Source organism: Theobroma cacao, chromosome 9 (genome assembly GCF_000208745.1).
Source record: "Theobroma cacao cultivar B97-61/B2 chromosome 9, Criollo_cocoa_genome_V2, whole genome shotgun sequence".
Taxonomy (NCBI): domain Eukaryota; kingdom Viridiplantae; phylum Streptophyta; class Magnoliopsida; order Malvales; family Malvaceae; genus Theobroma; species Theobroma cacao.
Genome location: NC_030858.1, coordinates 3011242 through 3027261, shown reverse-complemented (window position 1 = coordinate 3027261; position 16020 = coordinate 3011242). Strand labels below are relative to the sequence as shown.

The window sequence follows — 16020 nt, the reverse complement described above, 5'->3', positions numbered from 1 at the left end:
TGGTCAAAATCTTGACGACTCAGTCATAAAACTCATTTTTCATTTTCTTTCAATAGTTTTTACGATAAAGGCTTTAGGGACATGGAAAAGTTCCTTTCGCAATATTTCATCAAGCAAGAGCAAGAGGGATGGAGCATGCATGACGATCCGCGTGCAGTTTTCTTTAAAGTCCTATGCTTTGGGCCTGGTATGTATGGGTGAAAATCTGTCTTATTGTAGTTATATAGAAAATACGTTGTCAGCAGATCCAGGCATCTTCTTATGAGCAGAATTGTTTGAATTTTTGCAGGTGGCGTTCAGACGGCTGAAGCTGCGAATACTAGTAACCGAGAGAAAAATCCTGTCCCCCCGACAGCAGGAGTCTTAGCTACTGCCCCTGCTGAAGCTGCGAATACTAGTAACCGAGAGAAAAATCCTGTCCCCCCGACAGCAAGAGTCTTAGCTACTGCCCCTGCTGAAGCTGCGAATACTAGTAACCGAGAGAAAAATCCTGTCCCCCAGACAGCACGAGTATTAGCTACTGCCCCTGCTGAAGCCTCGAACCACAGTAACGCTGAAGCTGCGAATACTAGTATCTCTCAGGCAGGGCAGGTTGCAGCTACTGGCTCTCATGAGGCAACGAACCCCAATAATAGTGGGAGACGTTCAATCAATCTGAGTGAACAGGTTGTAGCTACTGTCTGATCTGACTCTATATACTAAAGGCCATTGATCTTTCCTATTTCAGTTAGAGCCTCTGGGCAGGATGGATTATTTGTATTTGCATTATATATCTACGTACATGCATTAGAACCTTCATTGAACCTGGATGCTACTTTAGATATTTGTAATCTAGACTCTAATTCGGGTTATATTTCTTTTTGGAATGAAATGCAGAGAAAGAGAATAAAGATGTTGACGTTCGATGATTTAAAACCGTTTTTCGAAATGCTTAGAAAGGATGCAGCCAGGAGGTTGAATTTGTCTGAAACTGTATTGCATAACATATTTGATGAAGCAACAGGGAAAACGGGTAGAAGATGGCCTTATAGAGAGGTCTTTTTTCATTGCTATGGCTTTCTTAGATCATTCTGCCCTCAATTTAAATACTACATTCCTTATTTACATCATGTTTTTCTGGTGCATATACAGATTGCTGCCAATAGGAGGAAAATAGCTAAATTGACTGCTATTGCAGATTCAACTGATAATCCAGCTGCAAGTGATCGAGCTAGAGATGAAATCCGGACATTGGAAGAACAGATCGATGCACTTTATCGCCCTTGATGATTTTCCACCTGTAATGAATGACAATTTGTGTATGATCTTGAGATTTTTGGAATGTATATATTTTTAATTATTATTTCTGGTGTCATTTGTGGTTTCTTTTTCTTTATTCCTTTTTTGGTGTTAAGTAGGCATGCATGCTTGATTTAGCATGCAGTTCTTTTTTTTTTTGTTTTGAAAGTTATGAATTTTCATTAACGGGAGTAACCGATGGTTAACTCCACTCAAAAGAACAAAAGAACTGCAATTTTAAGCCCTATGCGCAGTCCTGGAGGTGGCAGACCCCTCAAAATTACATTGCGTTGCCCAACAATCCCGCTAGCACGGGAATCCTAAGCGAACATTTCCTATTCTTAATCTTAAAGGAAGACGTTAGAACTCATCCTATGCACAGCAATATCAACATCAGGAAAGTGCTTTCACCCCTTCCCACACAAAAAACACATTAAAAACAGAGGGCCTCACGTTGCCAGCAAAGCACCAGATCCACCCAGACAGGGACGCTGAGGGCTCACATGTCAAAAGTTCACACTTATCCATTCCTCCCTTCACCAGCTCGAGATCCTCCCAGTCGTTCTTCAGATCCACAATTCAACCGAAACCCCTAGACACTTTTTTGCCGTGGAGCCCCTATGGACTTTGAACATCCCAGCACAATCCAGGAAAAGAAACAGAGAATCCTACGCATAATCAACCCGCACCACCCTTAATTCCCATAGCATGCAGTTCTTAGCCTCAAAACTACCAATACTAACATAAAGTTGATTTACAATGACGTCAAGTTTGAGTGTAAATACATCAAAAGAGAAAGGATGGTTTTTCTTCTTGGTGAATAATAAGCCCAAAGATCCATCCAAGCCATTTACCATTTCCTAAACAATAAAAAAGAGCAAAAAATGCGGCGAACATTAGGTTTTGTATGATGATCCCCTTGACCGCAATTTATTGGTCCCTTGTACATGTTCAGGAAAAATGACCCACATTTCCTCCCTATTCTCCTGTTTGACCCCCACCTAAAAGGTATGTTCAAATTCTAAACCATTGATTCAGGAATCACCAGCTTCAACGCTGTTTTGTTGTTAGTTCAATGTCAGCTCCAATTTCTGCAACCTTGGCTTCCTTAGACGCCTTTGTTACTTTGGCGATGTTCTCAACTTCTAAGTCCATCGCTATTTTTATCACTAGACCCTCAAGCATCAATGATCCAATGGCAACTAAAGCTCGGAATCTTGAATCAACTTCTAGATTTTCCTGTTCAGCAATCGCTAATGCTGCTGAAAGAACATGAGATTGGCCTTTTTCATCCTTCTTTTCAGCTAGCAGAACTGCATAATTCAGTATCAGGGTAGAATAAGCCAACTGCAAATTCTTGTTTTGGAGATGCATGACTAAACGAAAATGCATCAAGAATTTCACTGCGATTCTTTTGTAGCCAGCCATAGTAGCATGAATTCTTGAAAAGATTAGTTATCGCACGGATGCTGGTTAAAAGGTTTGCAGGAAGTGCAGGATCTGTAGTGACATTCTTTATAATATCCAGTAGCATATCTGAGATGCGTACTCGCCCCACCAGGGTGCAGGACAATCATCCTCATAATGCCAATAACAGGAAATGTCATTGCAAGTGGCCATGATTTGAGCAATTTCAGCAACAAGGCAATGTCAACATCAGCTAAACTGCTAGAATGGTAATGTGATGTGTCCTTCAGAATTTCAATAATAGCACCCAGTTTGTATGGTTTTTTTTGTGAGTATTCACACATGGTGGACGGACCAACCAAAGATTAGTTGAATTCATAGATGTATATGATTAATGTGAATTTCACTATTTCTAGTTATATTTAATCTCAGCAATAAGGAGAGCCTAAGTTGAGAGCCGGCTCCCTTGTCCTTAACATGCTGTAATGAATATTAAAACACTAGATTCCAACATACAAATGTCATAGGTAAGAATACTGGCTATGATCTAGGCGTAGAGACCTATAAAAGTCTACATCCTTGATGTGTTTGTAGATGGTTACGCAACTCTCTAAGACCTCGATAATATAAGTTTATAATATTCCATGGAAAATCAATGTCGTTTTTTCAGGAAGAAGGATATGGGCAGTGTTCAAACTCTGGTTTGTGTGAAGCGGGTGAAGCAAGATGAGCAAGAAGAGTGGGATGAGAGCATGCCGTTGCCAGGAGACATTATTGAAGGTTTTGCTGAAAAGGATGTTGATGAGTTATTTCTGCCTGCAAAAGCTAGATCTGAACTAAGTTCACAACTAGGAAAGATCGGTCAGAAGGTGGAGACGATATGGGTGAAGGTTAGAAGGGGTGATGCAACACATAAGCTTCGTGTTCGTGTTGTGGCAAAGAAAGGTTCAATGCTGCAGAGGAAGTACACAATTAGAGCGGCAAGGGATGACAGACATGTTGCAGTTCTAGGTGACTTGACCTTAGAAAAATGCACTAATCTCCAAGGTAAGTATTTTCTTTTCCTTCACTCTGTCTTAATGTTGGCTAACACAGCCCCAAAATCAGAACAGCGAATGATCGTTGGGGAAAACTGGTGAAAAGTTCTTTTTAATCATGTGATCTTAGCTTCGTACCCCAGGGCTGTTGCTTTGATTTTCCACCTATTGCAGGACCACAAGGTCGAGAATCAGTTTGTCTAAAATTCAAGACAAAAAGGAACGGTCATAACAGCTAGAAGCAAAAATTTGATTAGCTTGTTGAAATTTGCTGAGTTTGATACAAGAATCTGCTTCCTTTAGGATTCTATGAGGATTAGAGTTTCTCTGAAAAACCATGATTTTGAATTGACAGAGTGGTTGAGCCTTGAATGACAACAAATCTAGAGAAACTCGAATCAAATAATAAAGGATTAAAATAACAAACTTTCTCCAATCCATAATATGCAAAACTTAGTAAAATGGGGGTTTCTGTCTGGTGTTGCAGAAATGAGCAGGAGGGTGCTGAATGTGGACTTCAGGGGGTTCAACAGAAAGGAAGTGAAGTATGATTGGAAGACGAAAGTGGGTACTTACATGCCGGACCAAGGATCTACAGTTATTAGTTCCATTCTTTTCTTGCCCTTTCAAGGTGAATTTTCCATTGAGGCTACTCTATCCAGGAGCATGGCCTGGTTTACAGCAGCAGTATCTACAGGGGCACCTCTTGTCTTTGTCAATATCCAAACAGAACAGATTGTGACATCGGTAGCTCTCTCTCTGTCTCTCAACCTTACTAGTCTTGACTTTTTTCCGAAGCCAGGAGGAAAATAAACTTAATCTCTTTGTGCTTTGTATCTGTGGCAACATTTTTTTCCCTAAAGGAGAAAACCAATCCTAGTGGAAAGGAAATAAGTAGAGGGAAGCAACAAAACCACACTACAACTGTAGAATTATTGCAGGGCATAAGGCTATGGTTCCTACCAGGAGTTGATGAAGTTTCACTTGAAATGATACCAGAACCAGAAGAAGGTCGATTTGGATTGGACATCAAACGGACAGACGAGGTAACTCCCTAATTATGATCTTTTCATATTTGCTTATGGTAAGAAGAAAACTAGTTTAACAAGTTCCTCTCTTCTAATCATATTCTTGATTATTTGCCATAGGGGTTTATCTGCATCTACTCAGTAATAAACGGTTCAGCTGCCGACCGTGCTGGGCTGCAGCAACTACTTGAAGAAGCAAATGCCAAAAAGCATCTAATTGTTATCTCTCGATTAGAAGGCAAGAGTCTAATGCCTTCGAGTGTTAGCTCAGCTGGGCTTATACACTGTTGTGATCACAATGAAATAAGAGATACCCTAGTTTTAGCTATCGAGAGAATGGATATAGTCCAACTCCACATCATGGCCTGGCCTAACCAAACTCGTTCTGACACCCCTCGAGCAATCGGTGCTGCTGCGACCCTCCAGCCTCCCAGTGGATACTATCACTCACCGCCATTGTGATCGAATTCAAATGTGGGACTGTTTCGTGCTATGAGCAAGTCCTCGAGTCAAATTAAGTCATGTAAATAGCCATAAAGAAAACAAGGGCATTGTCTGGAACAACAAACCGAGTATCATCTAAAGTGCTTGCAAAAAGTTTGCATGAGAATAATCTTCTTTTTCTCCAGCTTTTGTTTCCTTTTCAGAATCACAAGAGCTCACACGCAATTCCGAATTATAACTACCTTATCATGGTCTTTTGTCTCCTTTTAAGTCCCTCCATGCCTTTTCTCTTTGATTGCTGCAATCTCTAACTCTTGAACTTAAGACTCGGGCTTGATTTTCCACTGGAAATTAGAAGCATGAGCGATCTAAAATATAGTAATTTAGCACGTCCCATTACCCCTACCTTTTGTCAGTCTCAGACCTTTTTTGTGACAACCTGCAAAAGAAAATTATATTTTTCAGCATTAACAACTTTTTTTTTTTTTCATTTTCGCAATCAGGGCCCCCAAACTTCCTATATAAACTATTGGGTTGTCAAGGAAGGGCTACTCACATTAGCAATGAATTTCTTGTTCTTGATTCATATCTCCTTATCCTTTCTCCTCTCATCAACTTCTCTAGTCACTGGAACATCATCCTCTAGCAGCTCTCTGCATTATGGCTCACCTACAAGTCTGCTCCTCGTCCATGTCACCACGAACACAGATCGCCACTGCAGCTTCATCACAAGTATAAACCTCCTCCTAATCCTTTGCCACCGCTACTACATTATAAATACAAGCATAAATCCCCACCCCCCCTCCCATTGCCTCCCTAAACCTACAAGTCTCCTCCTCCACCTTTTATCTGCAAATACGAGTCACCACCCTCACCACATTATAAATGCAAGCATAAATCCCCACCTCTCCTCCCATCGCCTCCATACACATACAAGTCTCCTCCACCTTTCATATACAAATACAAGTCACCACCCCCACCCTCACACCACCTTCGCTTTACAAAATAGATCATCCCCGCCCCCACCACATCCTCCTGTGTATAAGTAGAAATCTGAACCATCACCATCACCACCTGTGGATAATTATGTATCTCCTCCCGGAGCAAAACATCATGACCACAACCACAAGCATAAATGGAGTCCTTATCCCTACATAATACATCAGTTGCCTCCACCACCACCTCACCAAGGACACCCTGTTTTTAACTATTTCTCTCCCCTACCTTCGGGGTTGCATCAATGATCGATGTTATGAGAAGAAGTTAGTGATATGGGTGTTAAGTGCCATGTGCCGTTAAGGTTTCTTGTACCATACATGATGAAGTTATGTCTTTTTTTTTTTTTTCGTTATATCTTTAAATTACGAATGTTACCATCGGCTTTTGTTTGTTGGAACTAGCTTGTGCATGTCTAATCAGCAATAGTGATGCCACCAGACTAAACTCTTTCTGGTTGCAGCAGCTACCATTAAATGTTTCCAAGTCATATTTTGAATGTTTATTGATCTTTTTGTAATCAGAAAACAAAAATGAATCTTCTCGTAATAATGTATATTGTAACATAAGTTGCAAAAATTTTCCAATTCCACAGCCTTCATTGTTCTTAAAAACTACTGCCACGACAAGGATTAATGACTTCATCTCCCTTTAAAAATTAAAACAGAAGGAAGTTCCTTTTCTTTCAGTTTACGCCCGTAGGTATGCCTAATTTCCAAATAAAGAACGATGGCCCCCACCAAATCCACCCACATCAAAGGCCAAAGACTACAAATATTACTGCACTCCTGAATTAAATGAATTTGCATCAGTAAAACCAGATACCAGTTCATCCCCAGTGGCACTGCCATCATCCAGAGCCACTACCAACTCCTCACACCCTGGACCTTACCCCTCTTGTCACCTCCATAAGGCCAAAACTGATTCTTAAATTGGCAATGAAGCTGTAATCCAGAACACTGCTTATCTAAGCAAAGATCAACAGTCTTCAAACTTCATATTATATCTCCAGCCATATGTAGTTGGGGTTATCTAAATGCTATTCTGGGTAATTTATTTCGTATCCTTTTGAGTTATCCTTCCAGTAGCAAACACTGAACCAAACTCCTGAGCAGCATCCAATTTTTCAGAAAAGTCGAAGGATACAGCCTCAAATTTTCGGCAAAATAGTCCATTAGGGGATTATCATTGGCATAATGTTGGAACTGTTTTTAAGTGTCCTTTTACACAAAATTATGAGACAGATGAGTGCACATTCTCATCTCCTACCATCCATGTTAGAGAGAGTTGCAAAGGAAGCCCATCTAAAATGGCAATTACAAACAGGACAACAGTAGCAATTCCATTTATTCTCAAATATGAGTTTCCAGTAATCATCCAAATGATTAACATCTCTCTAAATACTGAGTTTAAAGGACTAGAAGAGTCTCCTGATTATCAATAGAATCCCATCTTTCTTGATGAAAAATTCTCACCGTGAATCATAGCTCTCTCAGAAGGTTCTCTTCTGTAATCAATGAGAGTTGAGTCTCTGGATGTCTAGCAACTGGTAAAAATCACCTCACCGTTGCTTTGCTGAAGGGAGACTTGCCCTAAATTTCATACAAGCACCCGATTAAAATGAATAGAAAGTATCCTTGAACAAACAATTCCAAAAGCATGTAATATCCATAGAACAAATACTAGAAGGAAGTCATGTCACCTTCGTTGCTCAAGTATTGAATAATCAATCTCTGCTATAATTATGTTCTCATCATGTTCAAAGGTAGCCAGAACTTCTCCAAACTGTCACATGCAAAAATTTAGAGTATATACTTGTCCCCTTAAAAGACTTATAACCACAAAAGATTCAGAGAGTCTTGCTTTCCATATGTATCTCTTTAGCATAACCTTATTTTGTTAATCCATAACAGAGCTAAAAAACAAGCATTTACTGACAGGTCCAATAAGGGTTGAGCGACCCCAAGCCACATAACCAGCTCCAGCATCTTGAGCAGGTGAACAAGTTGCAGCATATAACTTTCATTCAAACTTTTGTTAGAAAAGAAATATGAAAGAGAAACCTTTTATGAGTAATCAGATATTCATGTTCTAGACAGCAAAGAGCTCATAATGATCTCAACTCCTTTTCTGATGAATCCACTCCACTTTCACCATCCAGTATTTATGGCAACACCAGAGCATGAATTACAGACAAGTGTTTCTTAAAGCTCAAGAAGATAGAAGAAGGAAATAAGGCAACCTGACACCTGTGAAAGCCTTTACACTGGTAACTTAAAGAAAGGGAAAGCAATTGCTACTGTACCTGATTATCTGTAGCCTTGCATACGGAACAGCAAGAGACACATTAATAAGATGAATAACTATCATATAACCACAAACAACATTAATTAAACTCTTCTATATTGAGAAATAAAATTTAGCTCACAGAGTCATCCAATAAGGCAGGTCCCTTCAGGTTGGGGGAAGGATGTTTAAGCAAAAAAGAGAAAATCTGGAGGATAAATCAGCATGATTTGATCTAAGTTTTAATTCATTGCTGTGTATGTAAGTTAATGTTTTCCTTTTAAATGAAATGATGTTTTTGGAAGATGATCAAACATGATAAATTCCACTTCATCAAATAAATATATTGGTGTCTCTACAAAGAAAACTCAACTGGTCATGTAAGGCTCAAAATCAAAAGAACTGATATGTAAAGATTTCTTTAAAAGTAAAGAACAAGTGTTTAAAATCAAAGCTAACATCTCAAAACTAGTAATTTGGCATTCAGTTATACTTGAAGCAAAAAAATTTCTGCACACTTCTATTATTTTAACTGCACTATAATATCCAATTGAAAACTAAAACAAGTAAGGAACCATCACTGCAAGCATATGAGGCCAAAGGAACAGTAACACATACAAAAAACTGCACTCTGCAGATACTGCATCCCCTCCCCACCATACCTTATTTCACGCAACCTTTCTAGTGAAGTTTAAAGAATAAACAAGGAGATTAAAGCAAAAAAGTAACTAGCACCTTGCTCTGTGCAGCAACTCCCAATGCACGGTCCAGTTGTCATGTTAAATGCTCCAGGATAGCATAGCAAGTGAGCACCTAATTTCAACAGATGACACACACATAGATAACAAAATTCATAAATAAGATAGGCAAATGATAACTTTAATATCTATATATATATAAAGAATATTAGCGGAAATTGTAAATATCAAAAGGGGAAACAATTTGAAAAGAACCAAACCACAATATAAAATATATAAATGCTAGTAAATTATGGGAATAAAAGGAATCAGTAGATGTAGGAAATGTGGCTTAAAGAATTCAGGAAGAAATGATATCCTCTAATAATCTACAGCACAAATAAAAATAAGAGTTTTGGGAAAAGAAAAGAACAGGAAATAGGCCACAACAAAAATTTTCCAAAATGCAAAATTACTTATTAGTTAGAAAACAACAACTATGTTTATCAGCTAACAAAAAAAAATTAGTTAATTGTATCAGGGTTTCATGGAGAAGCAAACAAACCTCTTGCAGCGTATATCATTGTCAATTCTTGAAAGTGGAAGTCATAACAGATGCCTATACAAATATGCCCAACATCTGCATGAACTATTGATGCTTATTTTCCCACTTTGAAAAAATTACTCAACTAGCCTACCAGATTGCTGACACAGATTAGGTGTCAGAAAAATCTAATGTAGAAAGTTTGATATAGCATTTATCACAAATAATGGTGCAGATGAAAGGAACATAGAAATGCCATATAAAAGCCTATGACAGAAGAGATGATTTATACAATATATGGTCAAGAAAATGCTTCTGACAAAAATTATGGAGAGGGTAACATGTTCATGTGTGCAAAGTCAATGGAATCAAACAAACCTGTGTCCACAATGGTAGTAGTCTCCCCTGCAATAAGGGTCTTGGGTTCCATAAAGGTAATCTTCCCGGAAATATCAATATCAAAAAGGTGAATCTGTAGTTCCACAGGAATGTCACAAAAATAATGCACACCAGCTTCAAAGGAGACTTCAGAATGATATCACTTAAGCACGCAGCCAACTTGGCATCTCATATCAGGAATTTTGGTGTTTGCATGCTAATAAGTTAGTGGCAAAAGTTAAAGATAGTTAAAATTAAATATCAATTATCATTTCCTTGCAACAGAAATCTAGGCCTTGATGGTACCCAACAAAAATTTATAATCATAATAACAAAAACCAATATATTAGATGGTCCAGTCATCTAGTAATATGTGTCTATGTATGAGCTTATTTACAGGTAATGACAGATGTTGTACAATAGTCAGATCATTCTACCCAATGGACATGAAATAACAGGTGGCTCCAGAATACATTCCTTTGCCAAGTCCAGCCACATAAAAATAATGAGCAAAACTAGGATTTTGTGTAGACTACCATATGGGATAGGAGGTGACTTTACCTTGCGGTGCTTGGGTTTCAGCTTTCCATCAGTACCAAAGACACAACAAGAATTGTACAACTTATCCCCACCCACAGCGTTCAGGTATAGAGCCACCGACTTTTGTGATCTTCAGACAGCATAGCTGTTGAAGGAGACGTATCACCGCCTGCGTCAATATCTTCGGCATAAACTGGGAAGCTGTCATTCGAATATGGGACGTTACATATTTCCTGACATAATATAACAAAAAAGAAAGGGCCTTAAGTTGATGCTATGATATTATATTCAGTTTAAAAACTTGCTTGCAAAATGTATTACATGTAATTTTGGCAAACCAAAACCACCATTTCACAGAACACCAAAGTTGTTTATATTCCACCAAAATTTTGGCTCATCAAACTGAATGGTGGAAAACGTGATCATCAAGTCATGGTTCGCTCTGTCTGACTAGCAAGATTGATGCATAAAGCATCCATGTTGTTATGTGCAGAAATTACGTTGTGTAAAATTTTCATTTATCTGGTGTCCACAAATTTGGAAGACCCACGCACAGCCCAATCTTGAACTGTAACGACAACCCAAAACAGATCACTTCAACAAACACGTCACTAAAACAAGAAAAAGGAAAAGAGTAAATTAAGAAAAAGAGATTGCCTCGCTGACAGGAGGGGGAGGGAAGGTGGTGCCCTGGCTTGTTCAGGCTTGAAAGAGGATGCCATTACCGATGTTGACTTGGTCCTGATTTGGAGCTTTTGGTATCGTTGATTGTACAGATTTTTGGTGTTTCTGGGAATAGTTGGAACGAAGAATGCTCTTTGAGAAAAGGGTTTTGATGAGTGCTGCAGAAGGGAGCGTGAGATTGCGGAATGACTGAGATTCTTGGAGTTAAATAATGATGACACCGCTGTCTTCATTTCATTTCGCTTTCTGTATCTGATACTCTGGTCTTTTTTGCTTTAGTTCGGACAAGGACATTTGCGTCAATTTAGGCTTCTTATGGTGAAGATGAGATCGCTTGATCAAGGCTGGCAAACAACGTTTTAAGAAACTTCCCAGTCCTAACCGTTACCTTGCCTCTCAACGGTCATGAACTGCCTCTCCCGCCTTTTCCAATTGAGTTCTATACTCTATATAAATTGAAACAATATGCACTAAAGAATAAAAAATTTCTATTCACGGCTCTCTCTAACTCGGTGGTGCTACTATTCTGGAGCAACCACCAACCAATTCCAAAGTTCCACTTTCCTCCAAAGAAACTGAGATTTTACAGTAATAGACACTCTCAGGTCTTCAGGTATGGCGGATCCAAATGCCAATGATCCCGATGATGACCCTCATTACGTCCCTTTAGTGGATGACGCTCTAAATTTCATGAACAACATGGAGCCCCTATTACCGGATGATGGTATGAACATTTTCACGGGCAACATGAATCATCCATTTATGGATGACACTAGGAACGATTTCTTGAACAACATAAATCCTTCTCTTTTTGGAAACTCTTCTTTACATAATTCTGACGCTAGGAATTTACGCGTTAACTCTCAATCGAATCCTTCAATGAACAATTTGAGCACGACTACTCAAATACAACAAAACTTCGAAAATGAAGATTTAAACAATCCGCACGTTCCTACTCGTGTGAACTCGACTGTTCAGGAACCCTTGCAACATCCCTTTATTCCTCAAGCAGGTGAGAAACGTAAGCAACCTATTAAAGTTAATCATTTGGAGGAATTATTTGGAATCTTTACTCACAAGAAGGATAACTCTAATGCAGGGTGCTCTGGGTCGGGTCCTTCAAAGATTCATGGGAACACGAGTAATCAAGGTGAAACAAACTTGGTTAATGAAAGTCTAAATAGCCCGAGTATACCTACTCAACAGGACTTATTACCTGTATGAGAACCCGTTTTACGTCCTTCTTCAATTCCTCCATTTACAGAGCGGGAAGCTATTAATCGTTTACAGATAGCAACCAATTGGGAGGGTATGCGTAATGAGCCCGATTTGGAAACTTCTCAAGCGGATATGCTTAATGAGTCTAATTTAAGGAATTCTCAAGCGAATAAGTATAACGAGTCCAATTTGGAGAATTCTCAAGCAGCTTCTTTTGCAGAAATGAATAGTCAAAAAGAGACAAGTTTGGAAACAGAAAGACTCGATAAAAATAAGGGAAAACTTTCTGTCACGCCAAGCAGAACATCTCCATCAGATTGTAGTGGCTGCGATATGTTGAGAGAAATTACTCATCGTAAAGGTGAGTTTCATGCTACATGTTATTTGAAATGGGATATATTTTTATTTTAAATTTATGCTACTGAGATCGTTTTTGCTCGTGATTAGGTTGTTCTAATGATGTTTGGTTTTATCATGGCAGGCCCCCTTGTTAAGAAACTACAGCTTCATGGCAAATTATTACGTGGACGTTTTTTCCATGCTCTCGGTAATGTTTTAGACGAGGATACTACCGTAGTTTCAGATGCTGAAAATATTGAGTAAGTTTAATGTTCTTCTTTCTCTTCACTTTCTTCTTTAAATGTTTTCCTTTTTTGATTATAACTTGGTCAAAATCTTGAAGACAGCCATAAAACTCATTTTTCATTTTCTTTCAATAGTTTTTATGATAAAGGCTACAAGGACGTGGAAAAGTTCCTTTCGCAATATTTCATCAAGCAAGAGCAAGAGGGATGGAACATGTATGACGATCCACGTGCAGATTTCTTTAAAGTCCTATGCTTCAGGCCTGGTATGTATGGGTGAAAATCTGTCTGATCGTAACTATATAGAAAATACGTTGTTAGCAGATCCAAGTATCTCCTTATAAGTAACAGTTTGGTGGAATTGACTGAAATTTTTTGCAGGTGGCATTCAGACGAGTGAAGCTACGAATGCTAATATCTCTCAAGTAGGGCAGGCTGCAGCTACGGGCTCTCATGAGGCAACGAACCCCAATAATAGTGGGAGACGTTCAATCAATCTGAAAGAACAGGTTGTAGCTACTGTCTGATCTGACCCTATATATTCCTATTTCAGTTAGAGCCTCTGGGCAGGATGGATTATTCGAATTTGAAAGTAATTGCATTATATATCCACTTACATACATTGGAACCTTCATTGCATTTGGATGCTACTTTAGATATTTGTATTCTAGGCTCTAACTTGGGGTTTTATTTCTTTTTGGGGCGAAATGCAGAGAAAGAGAATCAAGATGTTGGGGCGCGATGATTTAACACCATATTACGGATTGCCTAGAAGGGAAGCAGCCAGGCGGTTGAATGTGTCTGAAACTATATTACATAAAATACATGGTGAAGTAACAGGCCATACAGGAGGATGGCCTTTTAGACAGGTCTGTCTTCATTACTATGGCTTTCATAGATCATTCTCTCCTCAGTTTAATAATACTACATTCCTTATTTACTGCATGTTTTTCTGGTGCATGTACAGATTAGTGCCAGAAAGAGGAAAATAGCCGAATTGACAGCTATTGTAGATTCAACTAAAAATCCAGCTGCAAGGAATCGTGCTATAAATGAAATTCAGAAGCTGGAAAAAGAGATCGCTGCATATTATGACCGTTGATGAGTTTCTAGTTTTATGATTGAATGTGATAAGATTACAATATACTTTGTCACATTTCACCTGTAACGAATGATAATTTTTGCTGGATCTTACTTGATTTAGCATGCCGTTCTTAGCTTCAAAACTACCAATAATGACATCAAGTTGATTTACATTCTGTGTTTTACGTCACAACCTCATTTCCATGAGATCGAATTTCACTTCCCCTTCAGTCCAGCCTTTTTGTTTTACCTAGGGACAACCATATCAAGCATAATCAAATTATATTTAATCTCAGCAACAAGGAGAGGCTAAGTTGAGAGCCGGCTCCATTGTCCTTAATGTCGTTTTTTCAGGAAGAAGGATATGGGCAGTGTTCAAACTCTGGTTTGTGTGAAGCGGGTGAAGCCAGATGAGCAAGAAAGTTCAGAACTCGGAAAGATGGGCCAGAAGGTGGAGACGATATAGGTGAAGGTCAGAAGGGGTGATGGAACACATATGATAAGATATGTTGCAGTTTTAGGTGACTTGATCTAAAACTAGTAAAAAGTTCCTTTTTAGCTTCATGCCCCGGGGCTGTTGCTTTGAATTTCCACTTATTGCAAGACCAAAAGGTCCAGAATTAAGCCTTGAATAATAGTTGATTTAATCAACTTAGTAAAATGGGGGTTTCTGTCTGGTGTTGCTGAAATCAGCAGGAGGGTGGTGAATGTGGACGTTAGGGGGTTCAACAGAAAGGAATTGAAGTATGATTGGAAGACAAAAGTCGGTAACAGAAAGGGTGGTGAATGTCGGGCCAAGGACCTACTGTCATTAGTTTCGTTCTTTTCCTACCCTTTCAAGGTGAATATTACGTTGAGGCTACTCTATGCAGGAGCATGGCCTAGTTTACTGCAGCAGTATCTACAGGGGCACCTTTCGTCTTTGTCAATATCCAAACAGAACATATTGTGACATTGGTAGCTCTCTTTCTCTTTCTCTCAGCCTTACTAGTCTTGATGTCAAGTTTCCTAAATGAGTTCTTGAGCCATGTGAAGTCAAGAGGAACATAAACTTAATCTAACTGTTATCTGTCGAGTAGAAGGCAAGAGTCCTTCTAGTCTTAGCTCTGTTAGGCTTAGCTTCAGCTATCGACCGAATGGATATAGTCGAACTCCACATCATGATCTGGCCTAATCAAACTCGTCCCGACACCCTTCAAGCAATCGGTGCTGCGACCCTCCGGCCTCCAAATGGATATTATCATTTCGTGCGATGAGCAAGTCATCATCGAGCCATTTAAGTGGCCAAAGAATAAGATATAACTTTAGAGACAAAGCCTAAGGAAAAGAAAGGCATTGTCTGGAATAACAAGCCGTTTTTATGTAGAATTATGATAATTTGAAACCTTAAAAGGAAAGAAGTTCTCCCATGCCTATTCTCTTTGATTGCTCCAATCTCTAAGTTGAACCTGAGACTCGGGCTTGATTTTCCGCTAGAGGGATCTAAAATATAGTACTTGAGCACATCCCATTATCTCAACCTTTCGTCAGTCTCAGACCTTTTATGTGGCTACCAGCAAAACAAAATTATATTCAGGGTCCCCAACCTTCCTATATAAACAATTGGGTAGTCAAGCAGTGGCTACTCGCATTACGAATGAATTCTTTTTCTTGATTCATATCTCCTTCTCCTCTCATCAAATTCTCTAGTCACCGGCACATCATCCTTTAGCAGCTCTGCCTTATGGCTCACCTGCAAATCTCCTCCCCCTCCATGTCATCACCACCGCAGCCTCATCACAAGTATAAACCTCCTCCTCCTCCTCCTCCTTTTCCACCGCCTAAGTCACCACCCCC

The 16020-nt window shown here is 39.2% G+C and overlaps 3 protein-coding genes, 1 long non-coding RNA gene and 1 pseudogene across 4 annotated transcripts; 3 read left to right on the top strand and 2 right to left on the bottom strand.

Annotated features, from left to right (window-relative positions):
• On the top strand, nucleotides 63-1299 carry LOC18588124. Its single transcript, XM_018127116.1, has 4 exons — nucleotides 63-187; nucleotides 290-666; nucleotides 877-1035; nucleotides 1132-1299. Exons 1-4 carry the CDS (start codon nucleotides 82-84, stop codon nucleotides 1264-1266), a joined length of 777 nt encoding a protein of 258 aa, XP_017982605.1. The 5' UTR covers nucleotides 63-81; the 3' UTR covers nucleotides 1267-1299.
• Nucleotides 3295-5437, top strand: LOC18588122. Its single transcript, XM_007012319.2, has 4 exons — nucleotides 3295-3732; nucleotides 4210-4469; nucleotides 4586-4768; nucleotides 4871-5437. The coding sequence occupies exons 1-4, from the start codon at nucleotides 3330-3332 to the stop codon at nucleotides 5210-5212; spliced, it is 1188 nt and encodes a 395-aa protein (XP_007012381.2). The 5' UTR covers nucleotides 3295-3329; the 3' UTR covers nucleotides 5213-5437.
• On the bottom strand, nucleotides 7512-9197 carry LOC108663197. The gene is made up of 2 exons (XR_001929210.1): nucleotides 7893-9197; nucleotides 7512-7782 (listed from the first exon to the last, which is right to left on the bottom strand). It is a non-coding gene; the product is annotated as an uncharacterized LOC108663197 (long non-coding RNA).
• LOC18588121 lies at nucleotides 9205-10965 on the bottom strand (annotated as a pseudogene).
• On the top strand, nucleotides 12542-14321 carry LOC18588120. Its single transcript, XM_018127117.1, has 6 exons — nucleotides 12542-12878; nucleotides 12999-13116; nucleotides 13237-13367; nucleotides 13483-13610; nucleotides 13815-13970; nucleotides 14069-14321. The coding sequence occupies exons 1-6, from the start codon at nucleotides 12611-12613 to the stop codon at nucleotides 14201-14203; spliced, it is 936 nt and encodes a 311-aa protein (XP_017982606.1). The 5' UTR covers nucleotides 12542-12610; the 3' UTR covers nucleotides 14204-14321.